The 12,746-nt window shown below is 35.7% G+C and overlaps 1 protein-coding gene across 5 annotated transcripts in view; it reads left to right on the top strand.

The window, feature by feature from the left end:
* EXOC2 (exocyst complex component 2) overlaps positions 1-12,746 on the top strand; it is a 254,314-nt gene that overhangs the window by 141,888 nt on the left and 99,680 nt on the right. For all 5 annotated transcript variants that reach the window (XR_004383127.1, XM_032861440.1, XM_032861437.1 and 2 more), the window contains 6 exons: positions 4,013-4,078; positions 4,247-4,404; positions 4,808-4,929; positions 6,915-6,976; positions 11,934-12,014; positions 12,470-12,529. Coding sequence is in view for 4 of the 5 variants with exons in the window: in XM_032861440.1 (XP_032717331.1) it covers positions 4,013-4,078; positions 4,247-4,404; positions 4,808-4,929; positions 6,915-6,976; positions 11,934-12,014; positions 12,470-12,529 (549 nt within the window). In the remaining variant the exon portion in view is untranslated. The remainder of the gene's footprint in view (positions 1-4,012; positions 4,079-4,246; positions 4,405-4,807; positions 4,930-6,914; positions 6,977-11,933; positions 12,015-12,469; positions 12,530-12,746) is intronic.

The raw sequence follows: 12,746 nt of genomic DNA, 5'->3' as shown, positions 1-12,746 counted from the left end.
ACAGAAGTCCTCCCAACCCTCAGTATTCACAGGGAGTTCTTAAACCTCTGTTTATCCCTCTTTGTTATTTTAAATCTCCAGGAGAAGCAGTGAATCTGTTGGACTTTTTAGGAATATATCATAGGATTATGCCTGGCAGATCTCCTTCAAAGGGCCAGTTAGCCTGTGGAGATGTAGGAGTTCAAGTTTTTTAAAGAAGACCTTCAAATTATCCTAGCAGTATGCTTTCTAAAATATATCCCAGGAGGTCCTGAGGAACGCTAACCCTAGGTGATCTTTCCTTCACCAAATATCCTGAACACACTATGTGACAGGTACTGATACATGTACATACACTACATATACATGTATGTACATGTAACACACATATAATGTAAATTCTAAAATATATAAACATATAAAATAGTGACCAAGGTAAATACGGCATCTCCCTTCCTGCAGAGACAGAACCAAAATCAATTTTTAAAAAATTTATCTTAAATTTTGCTAATAGCTATAAAAGAAACAAGTAGGGTTCTAAGATAAAGAATATCAGTGGGATGGAGGTCAGGGAAGATCTCTCTAAGGAGATGACACTGAAACCAAAACTTGAAACATAAGAGGGAAACAGCCACATAAAGAATCAGGGAAAAGAATGTATTGGGAAGAAACAACAGCACATTGCAAAGCCAAGGAAAGGAGCTTGGCATATTTTAAAAACAGAAAGAAGGTAAAAACATTCAGAGTATACTGAGCTGTGGTTTAGGGTATCAGGAGAAGCGGGAGATGAGGCTAGAGGAGGAAGCAGGGACCAACTGACAAGGCTTTGTTACAGACCGTGGTAAAGAATGTGTATTCCATGTATGGTGGGAAGCCACCGATAGACCCTAACTGGTGGAGTAACCTGATCAGAGTTTTGGTGTTAAAAAGACCAGTCTGGTTATCTGTTCAAGAATGAATTGGCAGGGAACAAAAGGCAGAGTGGATAAACTATTAAAGCTGTCTAGGCAGGAAATGATGGTGTTTGGATTAAGGTTTTGTTAGTGGAGTTGGAGAGAAAATGATAGATTTCGTTTGTATTTTGGAAATAGTGTTGATCAGACTTACTGATGGATCAGATGAGTAAGATGAGGGCAAGAGTAAACACAGAGCTACCAAATGGACTCTCAAATGAGTAGATGTGACATTTACAAAGTCAGATAGACCTGAAGAACATGTATGGAGGAAAATATCAGTTTTCTACTTTTAATGTATTGAGTTTGAGATTATTGTGAGTTATTCAAGAAGAGACATGAAGTAGACAATCTGAAAATCAGATTTGGGCTTCAGATGAAAGATTTGGGGTAGAGATCTAAATTTGGAAGTGTGACATTGTGATTTATAATAAGAAATATATATGGTCTTTTGGTTTGGGGCACAGAGCTCTAAAACCCTGGGGATTTCCTTAAATGAGGAAATTTTTTTTGTTAATAATGTGTCTTTTGTTAATAACATGGCCTCCATTGCCACCTAAGGACGGGGTGCTGATTGCTTGGATCACCAACGATACAATTAGAGGGTTGAAATTTACAGTCTAACCCTCAGACCTCTAAGTAGGGGAATGGAACTGGAGATTGTATCAGTTGCCAATGGCCGGTGATATAATCAGTCATGCCTTTGCAATGAAGCCTCCATAAAAACCCAAAGGACAGGGTTTAGAGAACTTCCAGGTTGGTGAATGTGTGGAGATGCAAGGAGAGGACATGGAAGCACTGCATCCTTTCCTTATACCTTGCTCCAACCATTTCTGAGTTTTATCCTTTTATAATAAACTGGTAATCTAGTGGGTAAACATATTTCCTAGTTCTGTGAGCTGTTGTAACAAGTTAATTGAACCCATGCAGGGAATTATAGGAACCTCTGATCTCTAGCCAGTAGGTCAGAAGCACAGGTGACAACCTGGTCTTGAGATTGGCATCTAACTGTGTGTTGGGGGGGTGCAAATCTTGTAGGACTGGGCCTTTAACTTGTGGGATCAGATGTTATTTCTAGGTACATTGTGTCAGAATTGAGTTGAATTGAGGACACCCAGCCTGTGTCTGGAGAATTCCTTGTTCTTGAGGGAAAACTCCTCCCCCTATATACACACATGTTGGAATTGAGTACAAAATCCAAAATAGGAAGACACTAGACAGAAATGATATGTGAAGCCTTGAGAATAAATTAGTGAGAGTGTATAGAGAAAAAAAGTACCTAAGACTAGGACATGAAAAACTGCATTAATTAGAGAATAGCTAATATATCACCTTGGTAAGCCTGGGCCATTCATTTGCTTTTCTACACCTAGGCCACTATATTGCCTGAAGTGTTAACTTTGAATCAGAGCATCACGCTTTGACAGAAACAGAAAGTAGGCTAACAGACATTCAGGGCCAGTTGGACTTAACCTGAGTGGTCATGACTCAGATGGGAGTCACTCTTGACATCTTTCCTTTCTCACTGAAACACCCAGTAGAATTGACAGGTTCTTCAGTCACCTCTACCTTGGAATCTTGTGTCTGAGCCATCTGCACGAGTTCATGGCTTACCTCCTTTCACCTTAGTTGCTGTGATTGCTCACCTAGGTGAGTGCAACATCCTTCTAACTGGCTGTGCTAATACCAGCCCCTATAGTCACTTCTCACTGTCACTTTAAAACACTGAGTTACTTCTCATTTGTTTTAAAAATAAAGGGACAAAAACATCAGCTTCTAAGTGAAATCCTCATTTATAAAGACTTTTGAGTGTTGTTTCTTAATGAATTTAAGAATTTGCTTATTGAATTATTACTGAGGTGAATTTTAAGCTTAGTTTTTTCAAAAATTAAACTTTGATTCTTTAAAAGCAGAAGTACATTTCTATAAAGAAAAAATTATAAAAGCTATATAATTTAATATAAAATTATACAATAAATGTAAATTAGAGCCTGAAGAGGTATGTATATATGCGTATGTTGGCCACTTTTTAACAGGTATGTCTGATGTTTTTGTTGAAAACATTCAGCAATCCTTACCCTTCTTTTGCTCTTTCATGTTAGTAATGCTTATCATAATAATGAACTCTATAGACTGTTTCTCTGGCTTATACCAAAAATATATGGAACATTATTTGTATTTTAAAATTAATTTGAAGTCAGTTGTCAACTTGAAAGTTCTCTTGACATGTCTCTAGTGAATAATTCCTAAGCATTTTACCTTTAAAGGATAATTTCACATTATGTTAGTGAAGTATCAGAATTTTTGTTTTTACCGTACCATTTTGTTATTATTTCTTTATTTTGAAAGTTTTCCAAGCTTACCCTCCCTTCTCAGGCATTTTATATGGTAATATTTAGTTGTTTGAAAATTTGGGAGTAAAAAGTTAACTAAAATCCAATTGAATGTATTTCTCTTTTAATCAATGTAGTCTTCCACATACTACTTTAAGGAGAAAGAAATATCAGAGGAAAACATGGCTAGCAGTAAATAGATAAAAATTTAGTTTGAGAATTCTAGGATATATTCTCCCCTGAATTAAACTATAAAGTCCCTAAAAGAACAGTGATTTATAATTTTTAAAAAATAAAATGCCAAGTATAATGCTTATTTATAAATGCTTAAAGGAAGGGAATGGATAGCCCAAGATTCCTAGATGTTAATCGAGAGTTTACTTTTCCTTTTTTTTCTATACTATCTAATGAGAAATAGTATTGAGAAATTTATCCTGGGTATGATTTAGGTTTAACCATAAACAATTATTAATGAATATGGCACATGAAATTCACCTACAAAAAAAGTAATTTCAACTTAATTCTTAGGCTTATTTATGGAAATTGTATTTAAAGGTTTTAAGAAGATGAGTAACTTCTTTTTGGAATAAGAAAGTTTTTCAAAGTCTGTTTTTAAATCAGAAACTTAGATTCTATGTCTTAAACATTCCTTTCAGTCACGTTACAACTATATCTTACGGTCTCTTTATATACAACTGGTATCTGAAGACAACTAATATATTTGATTTTGCTTTTTTAATTTTTAAGACTGCGGAGAAATCAGGCCAGATTGAAAGATCAAAGAATGTAAGGCAAAGACAAAATGATTTTAAGGTAAGTTAAGGATAAGTATGTAGACTTTTTCACAGGGTAAGGTTTTCTCAACCAAAGTTACTAGAAAACTTTACATTCAAACTATTCATCATTGTTCAGGCAGATTCCTTTAGCTGATTTAGTCAAATTAATGACTTTTAATGCAGTTTTACTCTCATCATTATCTAGAAAATGATTCAAGAGGTAATGCAGTGTCTTGTGAAGTTGATCCGTGGAGCCCTGCTCCCACTCAGCATCCCAGAGTGTGGAGTGAGGCAGTATGGAGGCTGGGAGGTGAAATCTGAGCTCTCAGGACAGTGGCTTGCTCATGTCATCCAGACCATAAGGTAAATATGGACTCATTCTTCTGAAAAGGGGTAAGGTTTTTTTTGTCTTTTTGAGGGAAAAAGGAAATACCAACACATTCAATTTGGGATAAGATTTTTCAATATAGTCAACAAAGAATTTTACTCTGTCTTCTTGCCTCCAGTATTTCCTCTGTATCATAAAGCATCTAAGCTAAACCTTCCTGGTGCTTATGTTTGATGAGAATGTCATACTGAATGAGGATCTTCTTATTGTTTAATTCGGTATTAGTGCTGTATTATGATTCCTCTTATGGTTTTACTTTCCCCGGGCTTTCAGTATAATATTGTAGCTTATAACCTCCATAGCCTGGCCAAACTGATGACAGGAATTGCTTCAATATCATACTCTGCTCATTTTTGTTTTATTTTGTCTCTTTCACAGGCTTACTTATGAATCGTTGACTGCCCTTGAAATTCCTAATGACATGTTACAGACTATCCAGGATCTCATTTTGGATCTCCGAGTACGTTGTGTAATGGTCACATTGCAACACACAGCAGAAGGTATGTTAAGAAAAATTGATGACATTTGCTAGGTAATGATTATCTAAATATGCCACCTCTTTCTATCTTCTAATCCTTGAAAATGACAGAATTACTTTTATGGGAATTTGAATATTTTAGATCACAAATAGCTGCTCAATAGGATTTTTTTCCTTTTCTAAATATCTTTCCAAATCTATTTACCTGAGATGCCAGGCCATGCATAAATTAATATGGATATACTTGAAAATATTTCAGGATATAAGAACATCCTTATGGCAAATGTTAAGTAGAAAAAGTATAGTATAAAATGTATATAAAGTATGAGTCCAATTTTGAAAAGATGTATACTTTATTTATTTATTTATTTATTTTTAAAGATTTTATTTATTTGTCAGAGAGAGAGGGAGAGCGAGCGAGCACAGGCAGACAGAATGGCAGGCAGAGGCAGAGGGAGAAGCAGGCTCCCCGCTGAGCAAGGAGCCCGATGTGGGACTCGATCCCAGGACGCTGGGATCATGACCTGAACCGAAGGCAGCTGCTTAACCAACTGAGCCACCCAGGCGTCCCTACTTTATTTATTTTTTAAAGATTTATTTATTTATCAGAGAAAGAGAGGAAGGGAGAGAGGACAAGCAGGGGGAGCAGTAGGCAGAGGCAGAAGCAGGCTCCCACTAAAAAGGAGTCCGATGTGGGACTCGATCCTAAGACCCTGAGCCAAAGGCAGATACTTAACTGACTGAGCCACCCAGGCATCCTGTATGTATATTTTAAATATTTAGAAATACCAGTGTAAAGTCAGAAGAAAGACTAACAGTGGTTTTCTGTATAGTAGAAATTATAAGTGATGCACATTTTCTTTATATATTTTAGAATTTTCAGGATTTTGTGCATATAATCATAAAAAGAAGGGTTATCTTTATAAAGCAGCAATTTAGATATTAAATATTTTCAAAGGCAGTCAAGAACATCATTATAAATAACATAAGCCATAAGTGTCTGTCACCAGGACTTTCAAGTAAGAAGGTCACATCTTGGGGCACCTTGGTGGCCCGGTCGGTTAAGTATCCAACTCTTGGTTTCGGCTCAGGTAATGATCTTGTGGTTGTGGGATTGATCGAGTCCAACATTGGCTCTGTATGCTCAGTGTGGACTCTGCTTCAGGTTCTCTCTCCTCCTCTTCCCTCTCACCTGTGCGCTCTCTCTCAAATAAATAAAACCTAAAAAAAAAGTCACATCTCTACAGAATTGGTAACTAAACATACTGTGTCAACAGAAAGGGAACAGAATCCAGGTGAGAAACAGCAGTGTCCTTTGAATTTACCTGCTCCCCCTAGGGACCTGAGACAGCCTGAAATGCTAAAGGTTTGGACAGGTAGCATTCCTTTGCCAATCATCAGAAGTGTCTAAGATTAGGGGCACCTTGGTGGCTCAGTTGGTTAAGTGACTGCCTTCGGCTCAGGTCATGATCCCACATTCTTGGGATCGAGCCCCACATTGGGCTCCCAGCTCCACGGGGAGTCTGCTTCTCCCCTGACTCTCCCTCTCATGCTCCTTCTCACTCTCGCTCTCTCTCAAATGAATAAATACAATCTTAAAAAAAAAAAATTTAAAGTGTCTAAGATTAAACAGAATATAAATTTTTCATCAGATATTTTAGGAAAAAAGTATTTTGTAGTTTAAAGATAAACATGTTAACTATTTTCAAGAGTGCTTTGAATAAGTAATAAACCATTATCTGAAGTTGTCATTAAGCCTAGCCTAGCAGTCTCCAAATTGGGCTAAATTTATTTACATTAATGTTTTATGAAAAAAAATCCAGAAAACAATACATATTTAAATCCTTGAGTTTACCAGAATTATGTTTTATATTATTACCTATCTTTCATTTTTTTACAAACCCGTATAAAACGATGAAAACCCATAATATTTACAGATTTTTATCTCTGCAAAGTTCAACTAGATAATTATAATAAAAAGTACTTGTGTGATTATTTTCTCTTTAGAAATAAAGAGATTAGCTGAAAAGGAAGACTGGATTATAGATAATGAAGGACTGACTTCTCTTGTAAGTTTAAATTCTTTTCAGTGATTAATCATTAGTGTATATTCAAAATAATTATTTATTTTATTAATAAGCATATATTCTAGGGGAGGCAGTGGGAGGGATGGGATAGCTAGGAGATGGTCATTGGGGAGGGTATGTGCTATGGTGAGTGCTGTGAATTGTGTAAGACTGATTAATCACAGACCTGTACCCCTGAAACAAATAATACATTATATGTTAATTAAAAAATAAGCATATATTCTCTGCATTGTAATTCTATATCATTTTCAGAAATAGAAAAAAATAATGAAATAGAAATAATAATAGAAATAGAAAATATAAATATTTTTATATATAGAAATATATAAAAATAGAAAATATATAAAAATATATGTATAAATATATATAAATTATATATGTAATTTATATATATAGAAAAATAGAAAAATAAACTTCTTAATGTTTTCCTTTTCAGAGTCAGTTTTGCTTAACACTAACCACAAATATTTAAAAATTAATAAAAACTGTGATTTCTTTTAGGGTACTCTTCATCGTGTGTCACTGTTGTCTGCATTACATTTTAAAATGGATTGTGCTTCATTCTAAGTTACCCAGTAACTTGAATTTTTTAGAAAAATAGAATAGAAAGAAATGCTGGTGCTGGCCTCTAAGCCAAAACAAAACAAAACAAACAACAATAACAGCAAACCTCTCCAGATACATACATAGGTCAAGCAGGCAATTAAAAAGTTGAACTATAATATTAAGCAACTGTAACCATAGAATAATTTCATGTTTGTCACAAATACAAGTTAGAAGACTAAACTTTGTAGATGAAGGCAGAAACCTGACTGCATTCCCCAGATGTATTTTCTCCATTTTTCTTTCTAAATTAAAACAGAAACTGTTGGGATTAACTATGTGCTCTGCAAAACAACAACAACAACAAAACCTGCATTTTTCCAGCCTCCACTGGGATAGGAATGTGAATAAATTCTAGTCAACTAGATGTAGGAAGACTGGTCAGCTGTATCTCGCTCCTAAGAAAGTGCTGGACTTTTCCCCTGACAGGAATAAGGCCAGGGTGGTTGGAACTAGAGTGGCCTTTTTGTGATCATGAGGCCATCCAGAGACAGAAGCCACAATAAGGATCACAATGAAGAAAGTCAGAAGGAGCCTTTCGTATTGACTCCATCACTAAGCTGCCACACTAGTTCTGTTTCTTTAATGTTAGAGAAAAAAGAAATGCCCACCTTGTCTAAAGGCCCTCGATGTTTTAGCATCTGAATGTCAATTTAACTGATACACCCACCTACAGGATCGTTGTGGGAATCCATGAAACAGATGTGAAAACATGGTATATCATGAAAACTATTTTCAAAATTATTTTGAAAATCTAAGACTCTCATCTGAACAGATGATGACTCTAAAATTAATATGCCATGTTTCTGATTGGCTCTGTGTGCTCAGTGTGGACTCTGCTTCAGTTTCTCTCTCCTCCTCTTACCTCTCACCCGTGCGCTCTCTCAAATAAATAAATAAAATCTAAAAAAAAAAAAGGTCACATCTCTACAGAATTGGTGACTAAACATACTGTGTCAACAGAAAGGGTACAGAATCCCAGTTCAGTCCTTAGTTCTGTCACATAATAGTCATGCAATCTTTTTTTTTTTTTTTTTAAGTTTATTTATTTATCTCTATACCCAACATGGGGCCGGAACTCAGGACCCTAAAATCAAGAGTTGCATGTTCTTCTGACTGAGCCAGTCAGGTGATCCAATAGCCATACACTCTTAAGCCACTTTACCTCTCTGGGTCCCATTTAGTGCTTATGTGATAGCAACTGAATCTGGGTCCTGGTGAATGTTACATGATAACTGCCACATCTGGGTCCCGCCGTGTGCTTATGTGGTGGCTGCCATATCTAAGTTTGGTTGTTTGATTATAGTAGTTAAACCTCTTTGAAAATATTTTGAAATGGTCACTATAGACTTGTTTGTAGTCAATTTAAAGTTTAACTATAATATTAAGAAACTGTAACCATAGAATAATTTCATGTTTGTCACAAATACAAGTAGAAGACTAAACTTTGTAGATGAATGACCCACAGAAAGTTATACTTCTGGTGTCAGCCGTTGTATCTTATAGCAGATGTTGGTAAAGAGATATGCTAACATAATAGTGTTGATAAAGCTGAGCGTGTTTTAAGCTAGTCAGCATGGACCTCACTTCAGAAAAAAAGATGAATCAGTGCATAGAGTAAAAGTTGAAGCTCCAGCTTTGAGTATTTTAACCTAACATCTGTAAAATTCTTAAAACTTTGAACAATGACTTAAATTGTCTCAAATTCTATTATACACTACTAATTTATATCTTCTAAACATTTCCAAAGTACCAGTAACATTTTTTAGAATAGTAATATATTTTTCTTTCCCTGAAATTTTTAATTTTTTAATTTTTTAAAATTTTCAATTCTGAGAGCTTTCCTCTTTCCTAAGAACTGGAATGATTTGTGATAACTCCTTTAGTCAGCTAAATTGGTTGGTTCACTAACAATATGCAGAGATAGTACTGTTTCTTGTTAGAGAAAAGAAATAGCAGATGTTTGTACTTTTACTCCCACTTTAACTGACACTACTAGAGTTCTCTGGTATTCCCTGTTTACTCTATTAATATAAATATAAAAAGAAATTAAGAAAATCTAGTTCAGCTTTTAATGCAAGAAATCTAAGTAACTACATATGAACATCAACATGTAATTTGCCCACAGTTGAATTTTGGATTTAATTCTATTATTATTTTAACATCTTAGATTTTCCCAACTTTTGAGGCAGGTAGGTTGGAGGGATAAGGTCAGGTATCTACCAAACATTTTGACTCTTGAAATACTTCTGTGCAGTTGGTATTTCATACTATATGCTTTTATTTTTATTTATTTTGGGGGTACTTTGAAGTTTTTTTATGGCGCCCTCTTGTGGTTTCAAAGTGGAGTATTAAAATGATATTAAGGTTGAGGCAATATTTTAGCTTTCATTAAGTGTGGGTTCCTTTTTGTAAAAAAAAAGAAAAAAGAATCATCTTTGTATATAGGTATCCCTTCTGTTCCATTTTCTCCCCCAATCTCTTTTAAAAATTGAAGCATTTGCACATAGCTTTTCAGTTGATGTATGAGCCTTATGTGGCCTTGTGCTCCTAAGTGAAACCCAGACCCTTAGCCTCATCTTGTACTGCCAAGCTCACGGTTAGTGGTTGTAGTGCACTGCTATTCTTGTGGTTCCACAGCCCCTTTGGTCTCTGCCCACCCTGGCCTGTGCACATGTTGTCCTGCCTCCCTGAGCTCATCTCCCCCTTCCCTTATCTTTTAAGGGATTGACTCCTCTTCCCCTTCAAATGTCAGCTTAAATGTTTTCACTAAGTCTTCTTTGTCTTAGTTGGAGTAGATTCCCCTCCAGCATCCTCCTCCTCCTCCTCATCATCATCATCAATTTTTCTCTGAGTTCCCATTTGTTCTTTTCGTGTATATAAAAAATAACTGTAATGACTTTGGAATTAAAGATCATAGACCTCCTACGAATAATATTAGTAACATTAAATTTTGAGCAGTTCCAGACATGTAGAAGATCTAGGAGACTGAGCTCAGAATATATCCTGGAAGTAGTATTTAAAATATGAATTTGTGGGGCACCTCTTTTTAAAAATATTTTCCTACTAACCTTATCTTTAAACTGCTTAAAAATAAGATTTTCTTGGGGCGCCTGGGTGGTTCAGTTGGTTAAGCATCTGACTCCTGATTTCAGCTCAGATCATGATCTCAGGGTCGTGAGATGGAGCCCCACATCAGGCTCACCACTGAATGTGGAGTCTGCTTAAGATTCTCTCTCTCCTTCTGCCCCTACCTCCCCCTCTTGAGCATGCTTTCTCTCTCTCAAAATAATAATAATAAAATATAAACTTGTTACATCTGTTCTTTATCAGGTCATTTGCCTCTCAGTAGAATTTTGAAGGAAAATTTTATTTATACCTGACTTCCGTTCTAGAAGTAGATGTATTTTAGAATTTCAAGATTTACTCATTTTTAGATATCAAGTGTAAAACATGCCAAATCTAAATCTTAATTTCTAAGAGATTATCTGTTGAGTTGTTGGCATCTGTTTTCCTTTCAATAAATCTGTAAAATTGAGAGTCTTAGGTCATTATTTGCTTCTGTTCAATATCTCTTATTTTTTTTTTATTTTTTCAGTGTTCCAAGATTCATTGTTTATGTACCACAGTCAGTGCTCCATGCAATACATGCCCTCCTTAATACCCACCACCAGGCTCACCTAACCCCCCACCCCGCTCCTTCCAAAACCCTCAGTTTGTTTCTCAGAGTCCATAGTCTCTCATGGTTCATCTCCCCCTCTGATTTCCCCCAAATCACTTTTCATTTCCTTCTCCTAATGTCCTCCATGTTATTCCTTATGCTCCACAAGTAAGTAAAACCATATGATAATTGACTTTCTCTGCTTGACTTATTTTACTCAGCATAACGTAAAAAATGGGCAGAATACATGAACAGACACTTGTCCAGTAAAGACATACAAATGGCTAACAGACACGTGAAAAAATGTTCATCATCATTAGTCATCAGGGAGATTAAAATCCAAACCACATTGAGATATCATCTTACACCAATGAGAATGGCCAAAATTAACAAGACAGTAAGCAACAAGTTTTGGAGAGGATTTGGAGAAAGGAGAACCCTCTTACACTGTTGGTGCGAATGCAAGTTGGTGTAGCCCCTTTGGAAAACAGTGTGGAGATTCCTTAAGAAATTAAAAATAGAGCTTCCCTATGACCCTGCAATCCCACTACTGGGTATTTACCCCAGTGATACAGACGTAGTGAAAAGAAGGGCCATCTGTATCGCAGTGTTCTATATCTTAATAGCCAATGCTTATTTTTGAATTTTAAGATAATGTATTTTTTTTTCCTTCAGCCATATCAGTTTGAGCAGTGCATTGTACATTCTCTGCAGTCACTTAAAGGAGTTCTAGAGTGCAAGCCAGGAGAAGCCAGTGTAAGTTTTCCATTAACTTCAACTTCTGTTTCAGTCTTTTCCAGGAACCTGTGGGAATCACAGTTGTAAATAAGTCATTTCAGCACAAGAGAGCTTTTCCCTCAGCTGCTTGCTTGTTTTATTTCATTTAATTGCATAGGGTGTCAATCTTGGTTCCATGATAGGCTGACAAGTTAAAATGTGAATTTGTTATAGGTAGAGTAATTGGAATCATCAGCACTTTGTATACAGAGAGAATGACTGACCTGAATGTTCTCAGACTGCTCCATGCCAGTGTATTTTCAGGCCAGAAACACTGCCTGGAATGCAGCTCTTTATCACTGTCCCTTTCAGATTAAGGTTACCCACACTGGAAGCAGTTTCCCATGTGTGATTCTTTTTATATCAAGCTTCATAAACACAAAATTTTGTTTTCTCAGTGAAGTCCAAAAACTTATCAAAATTCTTCTTTATAGGTCTTTCAACAACCTAAAACACAGGAGGAGGTTTGTCAACTCAGCATCAATATCATGCAGGTAATATGTAAAAGCACTGATGCCCTGAAACCTGAAATAAAGCAAATTATAGTAAACTCCCACCTATTAATAATATATGTATAACATTCTTTTTCATCTTGTCTGAGTCTGTAATAGTTTATGGCAAGTAAGGTAACAAAGTTCAAGGTAGGATTAATTCCAGCTTGTTCTAGAAATACCCCTTTATATTATACTTCTTTTTATATACTTTTATACT

The sequence above is a fragment of the Lontra canadensis genome, unplaced genomic scaffold (genome assembly GCF_010015895.1).
Source record: "Lontra canadensis isolate GAN:19392208 unplaced genomic scaffold, GSC_riverotter_1.0 scaffold21, whole genome shotgun sequence".
Classification (NCBI taxonomy): domain Eukaryota; kingdom Metazoa; phylum Chordata; class Mammalia; order Carnivora; family Mustelidae; genus Lontra; species Lontra canadensis.
The sequence above is the reverse complement of the archived record's forward strand: the minus strand, read 5'-3'. Positions and strand labels throughout refer to the sequence as shown.